The 16,725-nt window shown below is 34.9% G+C and overlaps 1 protein-coding gene across 2 annotated transcripts in view; it reads left to right on the top strand.

Annotated features, from left to right (window-relative positions):
• The window catches only part of COL4A5 (collagen type IV alpha 5 chain), a 227,603-nt gene that overhangs the window by 183,636 nt on the left and 27,242 nt on the right, over nucleotides 1-16,725 (top strand). For both annotated transcript variants that reach the window (XM_028089734.1, XM_028089732.2), the window contains exons 37-40: nucleotides 11,930-12,056; nucleotides 14,876-14,956; nucleotides 15,610-15,708; nucleotides 16,214-16,264. In XM_028089734.1, the coding sequence (XP_027945535.1) occupies nucleotides 11,930-12,056; nucleotides 14,876-14,956; nucleotides 15,610-15,708; nucleotides 16,214-16,264 (358 nt within the window). The remainder of the gene's footprint in view (nucleotides 1-11,929; nucleotides 12,057-14,875; nucleotides 14,957-15,609; nucleotides 15,709-16,213; nucleotides 16,265-16,725) is intronic.

Below are 16,725 nucleotides of genomic sequence, written 5' to 3'. Positions count from 1 at the left end.
ACAATGGAAAGCATCTTACAACTATAATTGGAAGCATTTTTCTTCAGTTACTAATTCATGAAATGATGCTGCATCTTCCAAATGTAGATATCTTGTATTTTTATTTACACACATAAAATCATACTATATATTTGGTCTGGACCTAGCTATCATAACTTAGTAAGTCTTAGCAAACTTTCTTTGTCAGCCCATAAATAAATGCCTCGTTTGTTTTCATAATTATATAGTATTTTATGTATGGCTTAACCATAAATAGTTTAACCTCTTACAAACACTGAGTTGTTTCTATATTTTCATGATTATAAACATATGTTGCTCTGAAGATTCTTACCCATATCTTACATATGTATCTTAAGATTATTTTGTAAATATTGCCATAGAATAAATTCTGAGTAGAGTTGCTGGAACCCATCATATATATGCCTTTTTAATATTGATAATTACTAATTTTTCTCTTAAATATCTCTGCTGCTTCATACTATCTTGATCAGTATCAGAAATTTTCTATTTTCTCCTCATTTTACAAATATTGGGTATTATTAATCATTCTAATTTTGTCAGTCTAATGGGTGAAAAATAGAGTATCATTGTTTAAATTTGAATTTTCCTAATTATGAATGAGATTTCTTATGCTTATATCTCCTCTACAAATTGTCTGTTCATACTCTTGCCTCATTTTTAGGAGGGGATTTGGTTATGTATTTCCTATTGATTTGTGGAAGTACTTCATAAAGATGCATCCATTATCTATTATATATGTGGCAAATATTTTCTCCCAGTCATTTGTTTGTCTTATAACCCTGTTTACTGTGCATTTATCATGTAGAGTATAAAATTTTTACATCGGCAAATGTTAGTATTCATTCATTCAAAATATACCTAATGAATGTATGAGGTGCCAGGTACTGTTTTAGGTGCTGGAGATAGAAAACAAATGAAACAAACTCACTGCCTGTGCAGAGTTTGCATCTAGTCAATAAAATAAATATGTTTATAGTGTTCTAGAAGATATGGTGAAAGTTAAGTGAGGCTTGGGGATAGGAAATGCTGAGAATTGTTATATTTTGAAATAGAGTAGTAAGAGAAAGCTGCTTTGAATACAGTTGATCTAGTGACATGCAGTGAGGGAATGAGTCATTCAAGCACTCTGAGGTGGGAGCATACCTGACACTTCTGAAGAACGTACAGGTGGCTAGTGTGGGTTAAGCAGAGTGAGTGAAGTGAAACTAAGTAAGAGATGAGATCAGGTTGGTAATGGGAGATAGATTATCTAGAGCCTTGTAGATTATAGTAAGGGATTTTATCCCTGTGTGAAATGGGGAGTGACTTGAAGGAGTAACATGATTGTACTTAAATTTAAAAATATATCATAGCTTCTATTTTGGAACTAGATCGTAGAGGAATAAGGATGAAAACAGTGGGACCACTTATGACACTATTTAAATAATACAGACCAGAGATCTTGATGGCTTGGATCAAGATGGTAGCAGTGGAAGTGATAAGAAACATTCAGAATCTGAATATATTTTCCAGGTCAAGCCAGAAAGATTTGCTTTATGGAATAGTAGAGGAGAGATATCATGGACTATGAGAGGAAAGATACCATGGATGACTCTAAAGTTTTTATCCTGAGCAAGTGTGAGAATGGAGTTGCTACATACTGAGATAGGAGAGATTTGGGGAAGCAGATTTGGTGGGAAAGATCAGGAGCATAATTTTCTGATTGTTATAAAAACTTCTATATCCTAATATTATAAAAAGAGACCTATGTCTTTTCTTCCAGTACTTTCACGATTTTGTTCTTTGTATTTGCATCTTTAATCCATGGGCTTTTTCTCTATGTTGTGTGAGGTGAGGAAGTAATATCATGTTTTCAAAATAAATATCCAGATAACCCAACCCCATATGTTAAAGATTCCATTCTTTACTCATTGATTTGAAATTCCATTTAAAATTTTTTCTAAATTTTTTCATATATGTTTTTTTCTGGACTGAGCAAATGTGGTTTTTTTTATTTTTTTTAAAGATTTTATTTATTTTACAGAGAGAGACACAGCTAGAGCAGGAACACAAGCAGGGGGAGTGGGAGAGGGAGAAGCAGGCTTTCCGCGGAGCAGGGAGCCCGATGTGGGGCTCGATCCCAGGACCCTGGGATCATGACCTGAGCTGAAGGCAGACGCTTAACGACTGAGCCACCCAGGCGCCCCAAGGACTGAGCAAATGTTAACCTTTATATAATGGAACTAAATTACCATAACTCATATCTGAATTTATAATGAATGTCAGCCAAAAAAAACATATTTCAATTGGCAAATAGCCACAGTATATTCAACTCTTCAACCAAGAGGCTAACTTAGTTTCTTTCTCTATGCAGCCTTCAAGTATATTTCAGGAAGCAAATTCTACACTAAACTTAGATACTTGCAAAGTTGATAAAAACAGAGAAATCATGTATTTGAAGTAGTCTGTTGTTTCTTTCAGATGGTATTGTTTTATCATATAATGGTGACATATTGAAAAAAATAAGATTTTATAGCTCAGTTCTTACTTTGCACTGTTCTGATATACACAAATTTGTTACCACAATTTAGTTAAATAACATCAGTCCACAACAACATAGTTCAAACTTAAGTTACCATGGTATATTAGCTCTTCACAGATCATGATCACCATAAATCCATAAATCACTGTATACATGTGTATCATGATCAGTGAATGATTATTTCACTTCTTTCAAATTGTGTCAGTGATTAGTCACCGTGAAAATGTTATTCCCTTAATGCCCTTATAACAAAGCATGTAGTTGTGTTGCCTATTTGTCTCATTGATAAACCAATGTGAAATTTTAAAAATATGGATACTCAAAAGAGAAAATTAACCAATAAAGATGAAAGTGCAAAAAACATCGGAAGTGATAATACTGGAAGTGACATTTAAAGCTAATATAAATAGGGTTACAGACAAAATAGCTAACCATAGGAATGTTGACACTGCCACTATTGAGAGACTTTAGAGGTGCAGACAAGGAAGTTAGTGAAAGCAAACTTAGCAATATATGACTTTTCTCTATACATGTATAACTTACATGAAGAGAGATTTTAAAGTTGTGGGGAAAACTTTTAAAGGTCATGGAACAATCATATTTTTCTCATTATTAAGATCTCTTTTACATGGTTTTAGCTTGCATCTTCATTTTTATAGTTCCATACTATTGTGCAAAGTGAGACTGCTTATATTATAGAAAGAGTAGAATTAAAGTTTCAGAAGACATAATAGTATGATTGGAGGATGTCAAGCATAAGAAAAAAATTCTATAATTAGTGAGTTGTTAAAAAGAAGGATAGTGGTGGGGCAGTCCAAGAGGGTGGCATAAGAAGATACTGAACATACCTCTTCCCATGGACACAGCAAATCTGTAGCTACATAGGGAACAATTAATTCACTCTGAAAAAAGACCTGAAAACTAACTGAACAGCTTCCTTCACAACAAATAATAAAAGGGCAACATCAATGGGTAGCAGAAGCAGAAATATGGTCTCATCCAAAACCCCACCTGCACTACCCACAATCAGAAGGGATCTTACAAATCTGGACGTCCTCCCTGAGGAGTTAGGGGTTCATGCCCCACATCAAGCACCCTAATCCCTGGGACCTGTAACAGAGAGACAATCCTCCAAAATATCTGATTTGAAAACCAAAGGGGCTTACATCCAAAGGGCTGTGGGGAACTGAGATGCATTTCTTAAAGGGCTTGCATGCAAACTCACCCACCTCAGGAACCAGTGCAAAAGCAGCAGTTTGAAAGTGCCTGTCCTATTTGTGAAGGAGATTCATTTGCTAATATTAAAGCATCTGCTAGAGGGGCAGGAGTATGTTGGAACTCTCTTTGGAGTTGGCAGTGCTAGCAAGCACCATTTTTGTACTCTCCCTTTATCTTGATAATACTGGCAAGTGTGACCAGCCCTGCACTCTCCCATTGCCCCACTAAAGATGGCAGGCAAGCACCAGCCCTAGATTCTCCTGTTGCCCTGCAAAAGAGCCACATACCAGTTCTCTGCTCTCCAGTGGCCCCCACAAAAGCCAGCAGGTGCATGCAGTCCATACTGGAGTCACTCCTTAATCATCAGGCTCTGGTGGCCAGGGGGCTTGCATTCCTACATCCCACAAGACTGTAACAATCAGAGAGACAGTTCTTGGCATGCTACCACCCCCTCCCCAGAGCACTACACAGACAGCATACTGAAATAATTCCCCAGTCTGTCTGTGAAAAAGGCCTATTTACTTGTCTTGGAGCTTCCGCCTGAGGGGCAGACTTAAAGTTTGGCATACATCTAGAGGCTACAGGGGTGCTCTCAGGGAATGTAGGCTGGAGTATGCCATCTTTGCATTCTTCCTCAGCCTTGCTACAGCTTGCTGGTACCTCCCAGAAAGGATTTGATACATTTGTCTGAAGCCCTGAGTTTTTCAACACCTCCAGATCCACCTAGTCTGCAGGCCCGCAAGGTTTACTATTTTGGCACCACAGGACTATATATATTTGCATACTGTTAGACTGCTACCTAAGGATCTGGCTTCCAATCAGCCTGAAACTAGGTACTGATGGAGATTCCTCCCTTTAGAACACTGACAGGTCTTGGCACACCCTCAACAACTGGGACATATCAAGAATAAATTAGGCTGCTTAGACAATTACAAAGGTTTGAGAGACAACAAGGAACTTAGGTCTAAGGTTGATGGATAAATTTCATCTTTTACACAACGCTACTTCTTCAAGACTGGGGGGAGTAGCTGTTTTGCTTAAGAATACAGTAACTGAATTGAAAAGTACACAGGAAGGGTTGAAAAGGAGACTACATGAAGCAGAAGAAAGTGATCTAGAAGACAACTGTGAAACTCACCCAAACAGAACATCAAAAAGAAAAAAAAAACCTTAAAAAGTAAAGATAGCTTAAGGGACCTGTGAGACAACATAAATCTCAATAACATTTGCATTATAGGGGGTCCCAGAAAGAGAAGAGATAAAGGAGAAGGAAACTTATTTAGAGAAATAATGGCTGAAAACCTCTCTAATCTGAGGAAAAAAACATTCAGATCAAGAAAGACCATAGAGACCCGAATAAGAGGAACCCAAAAAGATCAACACTAAGACACATTATAAGTAAGCTGTCAGAAGTTAAAGAGAATCTTAAAAGCAGCAAGAGGAAAACCCCTTGTTATGTACAAGGGAACCCCAATAAGACTATAAGCAGATTTTTCAGCAGAAATTTTGTAGGCCAGAAGGGAATGGGACAATATATTCAAAATCCTGAAAGGAAGAAGCTTCCAAACAAGAATACCCTCCCCAGCAAGGTTATCATTCAGAGTTGACAGAGAGATAAAGACTTTTCCAGACAGTCAAAAGCTAAAAGAGCTCATGACCACTAAACTGGCCTTACAGGAAATATTAAAAAGGGACTTCTTTAAGCTGAATAGAAAGTGCATTAATTAGTGGCAAGAAAACATATGAATGTATAAATTTCAAAGGTAAAAGTAAATCTATAGTAAAAGTAGTGGATTAATCACTTACAAATCTAGTATGAAAGCTAAAAGACAAAAGTAAAAGTAACTCTAAGTACAATAAAATTTAAGGGATGCACAAAATGAGAAGATGTAAAATGTGACATCAAAAACATAAAATGAGGGGGGAGTAAAAGTGTAGTTTTCAAATGTGTTCAGACTCAAGTTACTATCGACTTAAGAAAGATTTTAATCTAGGCTGTTATCTGTGAGCCTCTTGGTAACCACAAAGCAAAAACCTATAACAGATGCACAAAAGATAATAAGAAAATATAATAGCATTAAAGAAAGTCATCAAACCACAACATAAGAGAGCAAAAGAAGAAGAAACAACAGAGAGGAACTACAGAACAGCCCGAAAAAATTAACAAGCGGACAGTAGGTACATACCTATCAATAATTACTTTAAGTGTGAATGGCCTAAATTCTTCAGTCAAAAGACATTGCATGACTGACTGGGTTTTTAGAAAGACCCAGTTAATAGGCTACCTACAAGAAACTCACTTTAAGTATAAGGACACACCCAAACTGAAAGTGAAGGGCTGGAAAAAGATATTCCACACAAATGGAAACCCAAAAAAAAAAGCTGGAGTAGCTATATTTATATCACACAAAATAGACTTTTAAACAAAGACAGTATTAAAAGACAGGGGTATTACATATGATAAAGGGATCAATCTAATAAGAGGATATAACATTTGTACATACCAATGCACCCAACATAGAAGCACCTAAATAAATAAATATTAACAAACCTAAAGGGAAAAACTGACAGCAATACAGTTAATAGTAGGGGACTTTAATATCTCACTAACATCAATGGATAAAGATTAAACAACATGCTACTGAACAACCAGTGAGCCAAAGAAGAAATTGAAGGAAAAATAGAAAGAATACCTTGAGAAGAATGAAAATGGAAATACAACTTTCAAAAATCTATAGTGTGAAGCAAAAGCTGTTCTAAAAGGGAATTTCATAGTGATACAGGCCTACCTCAAGGAACAAGAAAAATCTCAAACTAAATTTACATCTAAAAGAACAAGAAGAAGAAAAACAAATGAAGCCCAAAGTTAGTAGAAGGAAGGAAATAAAAAAATGGTCAGAGTAGAAATAAATAAAATAGAGACTAAAAAAAAAAACATAGAAAAGATCAGTGAAACTAAGAGCTGGTTCTTTGAAAGGATAAGCAAAATTGACAAACTTTTAGCTAGACTCACTAAGAGAGGGCTCAAATAAAAAATTAAATTAAATCAGAAATGAAAGAGAAGGATTTACAACTGACACCACAGATACACAAAAGATCATAAGACTGTTATAAATAATTATATGCCAACAAATTGGAGAGCCTAGAAGCAATGAATAGATTCCTAGAAACATACAATCTTCCAAGATTGAATCATGAAGGAATAGAAAATCTGAATAGACCGATTACTAGTAAACAGATTGAATCACTAATCCAGAAAACCTCCCAAGAAACAAAAGTCCAGAACTACACAACTTCGCTGGTGAATTCTACCAAGCATTTAAAGATTTAATATGTATCCTTCTCAAACTTTTCCAAATATTGAAGAAGAGAGAACACTTTGAACTCATTTTATGAGGCCAGCATTACACTGATACCAAAACCAGTCAAGGACACCACAAAAAAAAAAAAAAAAGAAGAAAATTACAGGCCAGTAATCCCTGATCAACATAGATGCCGAAATCCTCAACAAAATATTAGCAAACCAAATTAAACAATACAACAATTAAAAGGATCATATACCACAATCAAGTGAAATTTATTCCAGAGATGCACAGATGAGGTTTACATCTACAAATCAATCAATATGATACATCACATTAATAAAATAAAGGATAAAAATCATATGATCATTTCAATAGATGCAGAAAAGGTATTTGACATAATTCAACATCCATTTATGATAAAAACTCTTAACAAAGTGGGTATATAGAGGGAATGTATTGCAACATAATAAAGGTCATACATGAGAAGCCCACAGCTAACATCATGCTCAGTTGTGAAAAGCTGGAAGTTCTTCCTTTAAGATTAGAAACAAAACAAGGATGCCCACTTTTGCCACTTTTATTCAACATAGCATTGGAAATCCTAGCCAGAGCAATTAGACCAGAAAAAGAAATGAAAGGCATCCGAATTGCAAAGGAAGTAGTAAAAACTCACTATTTGCAGACAAATAAATGTATATGTGTGTATGTATATTTATACTTTATATTTATAAAAAAAAACTCTAAAGACTCCACCAAAAACTGTTAGAGCTAATAAATTCAGGAAAGTCACTGGGTACATAGTCAACATTCAGAAATCTGTTGCATAACTATATACTAACAACCAACTATCAGAAAGAGAATTTAAGGAAACACTCCCATTTATAATTGTATCAAAATGAATAAAATACTTAGGAATAAATTTAACTGAGGAGATGGAAGACCTATACTCTGAAAAGTATGTCATTGATGAAAGAGATTGAAGATACAAATAAATGTGAAATTATTCTATGCTCATGGATTGGAAGAATTAATATTGTTAAAATGTCCATATTACCCAAAGCAATATACTGATTCACTGCAATCCTCATCAAAATCCCAATGCTATTTTTCAAAGAAATAGAAGAAACAATCCTAAAATTTGTATGGAACCACAAAAGATTTTGAATAGCCAAAGCAATCTTTTTTTTTTTTTTTTAAGATTTTATTTATTTATTTGTCAGAGAGAGAGAGACACAGTGAGAGAGGGAACACAAGTAGGGCGAGTGGGAGAGGAGAGGCAGGCTTCCCACGGAGAAGGGAGCTGGATGCAGGGCTCGATCCCAGGACCCGGGGATCATGACCTGAGCTGAAGGCAGACGCTTAATGACTGAGCCACCCAGGCACCCCTAGCCAAAGCAATCTTGAGAAAGAACGACAACACTGGAGGTATCATACTCCCTAATTTCAAACAATATTATACAACTATCTATAGTAATCAAAATAATATGGTATTGGCATTAAAACAAACACACAGATCAATGCAATAGAATAGAGAGCCCTGAAATAAACCCACACAAATATAATCAGTTTATGACAAAGGAAGCAAGAATATACAATGGGGAAAGCACAGTTGCTTTAATAAATGTGTTGGGAAAAGTTACAGCCACAGGCAAAAGAATGAAACTAGACTACTATCTTATACTATACACAAAAATGAACTCAAAATAGATTAAAGATTTAAATGTAAGACCTGAAACCCTAAAACTCCTAGAAGAAAATAGGCAGTAAGCTCCTTGACATTGGTCTTAGCAGTGTTTTTCTGGATGTGTCTCCAGATACAAAGGCAATAAAAGCATAATAAACAAGTTTGGCTACATCAAACTAATCTGCACAGCCAGGGAAGTTGCCAAGTGAAAAGACAACCTACTGAATGGGAGAAAATATTTGCAAATCATATGTCGATAAGGAGTTAATATCCAAAATATGCAAAGAACTCATACAGTCATTAAAAATGAAACAAAGAATCCAATTAAAAATGGGTAGAGAAACTGAATAGACATTTTTCCAAAGAATGCATACTAAGGGCCAACAGGTATTTGACATGACTAATCATCAGGGAATGCAAATCAAAACCACAATGAGATATCACTTCACACTTGCTAAAATGGCTATTATCAAAAAGACAAGTTTTAGCAAGTGTTGGCAAAGATGGTGAGAAATGGGAACCCTTGTGTACTGTTGGTGAGAATGTAAATTAGTACAGCCACTATGAAAAATAGCATGGAGGATCCTAAAAAATTAAAAAAGAGCTATCATATGATCCATCAGTTCAACTTCTGGATATTTATCTAAAGAAAATGAGAACACCAACTTGAAAAGATATACACATCCCCATATACATTGTACTATATTTACAGTAGTCAAGATGTGGAAGCAACCTAAGTGTCCATTGGTAATATGAATGGATAAAGAAAATGTGGGATATATATACAAGGGGGTTTTACTGAGCCATATAAAAGAATGAAATCTTGCCATTTGTGACAACATGGATGGACCTTGAGGGCATTATGCTAAGTGAAATAAGTTAGAAAAAGACCAATACCATATGATCTGATTTATATGTGGAATCTAAAAATAAATAAATAGACAAAAAATTGTAAAGAATGAGCTAATAGATAAAGAGAACAAAGTTGTGGTTGCCAGATATGGGGGTGGAATATTGGAGGGTGGGTGAAATGGGTGAAGAGGGTTAAAAAGTACAGACTTAGCTATAAACTAAATAAGTCATCAGATGTAATGTACAGCATAGTGACTATAGTTAATACCGTATTGTATATTGAAAGTTGCTAAGAGAGTAAAAAAAAAAGTTTTTATCACAAGAACCAAAAATTTTATAACTACGTATGGTGATGGATGTTAAATAGATTTATTGTAGTGATCATTTTATAATATATATAAATATCAAATTGTGTTGTATACCTGAAACTAATGTTATATGTCAATTTTATCTTAATAAAAAAAGAATTTATCAAAGGTTGACATTTGAACAAATGTAGATATTTGTGGCTTAAGTCTATTCAAGTCCTATCAAGCTTTTGCTTTGTAAATAGAATTTTCCTTTCTCAGAGTGATTTACAAGATTTCTGGCCAGTTTGTTGATGTTCTGAGTACACTCTTCATATTTTTTATTTCTTCTTGCTTACCTTTTTGGAAGCTTGTTGTTTTCTCTGAAAGTGTATGAATGATAAAAACTTAGATAAAACTTAAACTAGCAAATTGTAGTCCTTTTCAGAAGCCCTGGTGAAATATTTACTTTCTTTATACAATTTAGAATAGGGCCAAAGAGTGGTGAGAACTGTAGTGGGGAACCAAGTGCTAGTTGAAATTAAGAGATTAGGGTTGTTTGTAGAACTTAACATACTTTATCATAAATCACCAGGAGCTTGTTTATTGCCTTTCAAGTTTACCATTAGCAGACTATTGGAATTTTCTTCTTGTTTTTCATTTTGATATATAAATGTCATTGGTTCATGAATAACAAGAAGAATTATGATAGTTTATTCAAAGCTTTTCTGTGTAAATATCTAAGATGGAACCAGTTCAATCCAGAATTTAATTGTATACCTATTATGTGTGTAAAAATGTGCTAGATGTTATACGCAAACAATGAATCATGGAACACTACATCAAAAACTAATGATGTAATGTATGGTGATTAACATAATAAAATTTTTAAAAAATGTGCTAGATGTTTGATTTATAAGGGTTCGGACCAAAATACATATATTCCCAGCCCAGTGGGATGTAAGGAGAAAAGGAATTAGTTGAAAAGGCTTTTGCCATAATGCAGAATCATTTGAGTCACAAATAGATGATCTTATTCACCTAGACAAGCACAAGCACTAAATGGAGAAGGAGGTATTCAGTAGATGATGTTGAACACTGACACTTTGTTGGAGAGGTCATGATCCTCATGAGCAAAGCAGTGGACACTGATAGATTTAGAGTTACAGCATGTTCTCATTGTTATTGGGGAAAACTTGTTTTAACTTGTGAAAGTGGGTATGAATTCTAAGGCTCTATTAGAAGGAAACATAATGCAAAAGTTCACTGAGCAAAAGTGGTTACATATGAATTGTCTCTAACTCCAAAGGAATGTTCAGTGTAGCTGAAGAGTCAAGACATGCATATGTGAAACCGTTATTGATTTGACAGAATAAGAACCTTCCCTACATTCTTAGCATAAGCTTTCTTTGTCCTAGGAGGCTTCATGGAGGATATGGGATTTGAGATGTTCACTGAAGAATTGCTAGACTTATTCATGTTAAGATTAAATTTACTTTTTGCAGTAGAACCTACTGTAACTATTGTTTGACATAATTATTGTAAGCAGTGAATTTCATTTGTAGCGTACTAGGGATAACAATCACAGGTTCAAATCAGACTGTTTGGATCCAAATGCAGACCCCACAACTTATTAGTTGCAACACTGTAAAAGGGGATAGTGTATTTCTTAACCAAATTGTTAAGGATTAATGAAATAATACATTTACATATTTTAGAAATAGCATGAACTCTGGAGTCTGACAGGCTTAGTTCAAATTCTAATTCTGCTGCTTGCTAGAGCCATTAAGCACTTGAGTTCTCCAAGATTCAGTTTTCTCATTTATAAACACAGATGATCAAGCCTAACTCAAAGAGCTGTTGTGATGATTAAACAAAGCCTTTTCAAGTTAAATTTCTACAAGTGATTAAACAAAGCATATTATGTAAAGCACTCAGCAGAGTGCCTGACATATAATAAAAGCTCTATAAATAATGGTATGTTGTTATACAATCTAAGTCATGTAGAGACTCCGTTTTATCTTCTTATTCGTGGTTTTAGGGTGAACCTGGTCTGCCCGGATACCCAGGAAACCCTGGAATCAAAGGTTCTAGGGGAGATACTGGTTTGCCTGGATTACCAGGGACCCCTGGAGCAAAAGGACAGCCAGGCCTTCCTGGATTCCCTGGTAATATTCCTTTTCTTAAATGCTTCCTTCTCTCCTTCCTATCTACTCTAACCCAAACCACAGAGCAACTTATTTGGCAGACTGCTATTCTGTTTCCCAATGAGATACTGATGAGCAACATAATGTTGAACCAGCTCTTTAACTTTGCTTTGCCCAAATTTCTTTCTGTATAAAATGGGAATGAGTATTACCAGCTCAGCGGGACAATATCCTCTGGGCAAAAACTGGTAGAGCATTTTTCATTCTTTGACTGCTAACCACAAGTCAATTAAGAGGCCTTACTATTTTTGTAGGTGATAATATACACTACCAGATCTTAGCCTGCCGCTGCTTCTCTTAGAAAAGTTGTACTCCCGCACACAGTTGGGTGGTGGCTTTTGGTAGGACAACTGTTCATTTCTTTTATATGACAAGGACTGAGTCGTGCAAGCAAAGGGACTTAGCATTATAGTCAAGTAGGTAGCCTGAACTACACTGTTATACTATCTGCTCTGTTTATGCTAGTATTTACTTTGCCCGTTTGTTTGTCTTTTGGATCGCACAGTGGCATGGATAGAGTGGGCCTTTGGTTATCTTTTCCTTAACGTTTTATTGAAGTATAATGTAGAGTAAAATGTACAAGACTATAGATGAGTTTTTACCCGTATATATATATATATATATACATGTACCCACCACACATATCAAGATATAAAATAGTTCCCTTGCCCCATAAAGTTTTACCCATGCCCCTTCACAGTGAAACCACACCCCCCCAAGGTAACACTACTATTACCATCAAGTAATTTCACCTGTTTTTGAAATTCATATAAATGGAATCATACAGTATATATCCTTCTGTCTGGCTTCTTTCACTCATGCCTGTAAGATTCATTTGTCTTGTTGCATGTGTCAGTAGTTTTTTTTTTTTATAATTACTCTGTAGTAGTCCATTGAAAAAATACATAATAGTCAATAACCCATTCACCTGTTGATGGACTTCTGGGTTGTTTCCAGTTTGAGACTATTTAAAAAAGATGCTATTAACATTCTTTGACATGTCTTTTGGTGGACATACATACTCATTTCTCTTAAACAATAACTTGATAGTAGAATTACTGAATCATAGAGTAGGTATACGTTTAACTTTAGTAGATGGTGCCAGTTTTCCAAAGTGGTTTTATAAATTACAGTCTCACATGCAATCTGTGAAATGTTCCTGATGGCTTGTTGTGATTATATTGTGGTTAGTACTTTGTATTGTTAAATGTCCAATTGCCCATGTCCTTGCCTCATTTGGTATTGTCAGCCTTTTTAATTTTAGCTGTTCTGGTGGGTACATAGAAGTGTCTCATTGAAGTGTTAATTTACATTTTTAAATGAATAACAATATTAAACACCTTTCCATATTCTTATTGGCCATTTGGATAGCATCTTTTTGAAATGCCTGCTCCATGTTTCTTTGCTCACATTTGTTGGATTGTTTACCCTTTTTTCTTATTGATTCAGAGCAGTTTTTTATATATTCTGGACGTGAGTCCTTGTCAGATACATGTATGACAAATATGTCCTTTCTGTCTCAAATTTGCCTTTCATTCCTAATGCTGTTGTGTGATGAACAAAAGTTGATAATTTTTTTTCAAAAGTTAATTTTAATAAAGTCCAGTTTATTAATTTTCTTTCATAGTATGTGTTTTTTGTGTCCTATTATAAAATATTTGACTACTCAAGTTTATGGAAATATTCTTCTATTTTGTCTGTAATGTTTAATGTTTAAGCTTTTATATTTAGGTTTATGATTTGTTTGAATAAAAATATTTTTATGGTGTGAAGTAGGGGTCAAGGTTCATTTTCTTTTCAAACAGATATTCAATTGCTCCACACTGGTTTTTTTTTTTTTCCTTTTAAAGAACCTGGGATCTTCTGTTCTGCTCATCAAAAGACATCATTATGGAAATGAACAGGGAAGCCACAGACTTGCAAAACATGTATCTGACAAATGACTGATATCTGGGATATATAAAGAACTTATACAATTCAATAATAAGATATACAATCCACTTTTTTTAAATGGGGAAAACTATGAACAGACGTTTCACAAAAGAAGGTATATGGATGGCCAATAAGTACATGAAAAGGTGATCAGTATTATTAGCCATCAAAGAAATGCAAATTAAAACCACAATGAAGTAGCACTACATTCCTACCAGAATGGTTATTATTAAAACAACTGATATCACCATATGTTGTACAAGGATCTGAAGCAACTGGAATTCTGAAACATTGTTGCAAGTGTCAGTTGGTTTGGCAGGTTTTTTCTTTTTAATAAGATGCACCATATGCCTACTCTGACTCAGCAGTTCCATTCCTATCTAGGTATTTATCCAAGATAAATTAAGACATATATCCACAAAAATACTGGTGCAGAAATATTCATAGCAGTGTTACTCATAATAGCTAAAAACTGGAAGTAGAACAGATCTCCGTAAATAGAATAGATATTCATAATACCTAAAACCTGACAATGACCCAAATGTCCGACAATAGATGAATGGATTAAAAAAAATGGTATATCCATACAGTGGAATCCTACCAGTTCTACCAATGTAATATTGTGGTGATTATTTTTATTATGAATATATAATAATGCCAGCCTCTGGATAAATCACTTTAAAACTTAAAATTATTCTTATAAATATTGAGCAAATACTAGCATCTTCCTTGTTTTTCCCCCTATTCTTCACTGTTTCTATGCTAACGCTATAAATTGTAGGTTTGAGTTGTAACTCTTAAAGCAATGCAGTTTTTCTTCTATTACTAAATTGAACTCTTTATTCTAGGAACCCCAGGACTTCCTGGAGCAAAAGGTATTAATGGTCCTCCTGGGAACCCTGGCCTTCCAGGAGAACCTGGTCCTGTAGGTAAGCATGAAACCTAAGGATTAGTTGTAAAACTAAGGCTCATATTCATTTTGGGAAAGTCAAATCATTTCTGGGAGCTGTGAACAGTTTTAAGACAAGGAAACATGGTGATCATTCACTTCTACTTGTTAGGTACAAAGTAAGCAACTCTTTTTTTTTTTTTTAAGTGAACAACTCTTAATAAAAGTTACTTAAAATTATTACTTTGGAACCTTATTTGGGGGGGCTCTTTCCAGGGAGAGTTATTTCAAATATCCTACAATTAGTGGAAGCTCTGTTGTTTTTCAGAATGGCAAAGTGTAGCACTGTTGTTTACTGAGTTCTAAAGCAAGTCACTTCTCTGGCCCCACATATGAGGCCTATAATAGCACCCCATTCCACCCCCACACCTTACTCTCCTTGATATTCTAAAGCTAGATTAAAATGAGAAACTGGAAGTTTTTGGATACTGAGTGAATGATAAAGTTCTTCCTTATTAGCCTTTATTCCTTCTGTGCTTCTTTTTCACAAGATTTCGTCATTTGAAGGAGTGTCTCAGGGGTACTTTGTGTCATTTGGATAGAACTATTTGAAGCTAGTATGGAGAGAATGGGGAATATGGAAGGAAAGGGAATTGGGAGGATAGGTATAACCTGCTGTACCCTGTGCTTTAGGTGGTGGAGGTCGTCCTGGGCCACCAGGGCCTCCAGGTGAAAAAGGCAACCCAGGTCAAGATGGTATTCCTGGACCAGCTGGACAGAAGGGTGAACCAGGTGCTATATTTTTTCATTGTTCCTAATTTTCTAATTTCTTCCTTGTCTTCTTTAACTTTTGCCCTTTTTCACCCACAATGAAATTATATCTTCTTTCTTAACCTCTAAGCTGCTATACACTTTCCCCTTCCTAGTACCTTCTTGCACTCTACTGAGAATATTACTTCACGTTTATCAATCAGGTTGCCTCGTTCTTATAAAAAACTCCATATCCTTTCTTGCCCAGTTTTTCATGTGAAGAAGTTACCCAGCTGTTTTTATCCTTTCTGGATGACCTCGTTTCACTATGCAATCTATATTCCATTTATAGATCTGTATGTATATATATATTTAACACTTATCACAAGTAGAATATGTTTTTATAGTTTTCTCATGTTTGAATTGTGGTTCCATGTTGGAAATAAATCTCCTGCATGTTTCAGTAAAAAACTGAATGAGCCAAAATAATTTGTCCTTGTTTCATTTATTATTATCTATTTGAGAGTTTGGATTTATGCTCTGACAGGTCAGCCGGGCTTTGGAATCCCAGGACCCCCTGGACTCCCAGGACTTTCTGGTAAACTTTCATAAAACATACTAGATCAGTCCATATAAAGAGAATGTGCTCCAGTACATTTATTTTTCCATCTTCACCACTTACTGTTATAAAATGCACATACAACCCCAGAAAACTCAAAGCTAAAGTTGTATCTTAAAGCAGTTCTTAATTAACAATTTAGTAGAAAGAGTTGTGCTATATAAAAATGCATTCTTAAGGAAATTTACATATAAATATCCCTTTGTTAATTTCATAAGTAACTGCTGAGGGAATGATAAAGAAAGCAAAATTGTAGAAAGAGGTAGATTTCACTAAATTTTTTAAGTCTTTCAGCTGGAAAAAAAAATACTCTTTTCTCCCCATGGAAACAAAACCAAGGTAATGTAAGGAAACTCTTTAGAAATATGTACCAATAACAAAAATGGAAAACTTCATATTAATATACATCTTGCATTTTGGGTGGGTATGTGCTCATATAC

Source organism: Eumetopias jubatus, unplaced genomic scaffold (assembly GCF_037043125.1).
Source record: "Eumetopias jubatus isolate StellerSeaLion01/CBP00866 unplaced genomic scaffold, mEumJub1_p1.0 scaffold_11, whole genome shotgun sequence".
Classification (NCBI taxonomy): domain Eukaryota; kingdom Metazoa; phylum Chordata; class Mammalia; order Carnivora; family Otariidae; genus Eumetopias; species Eumetopias jubatus.
Note: the sequence above shows the minus strand (reverse complement) of the source record. Positions and strands in the feature narration are given on the sequence as shown.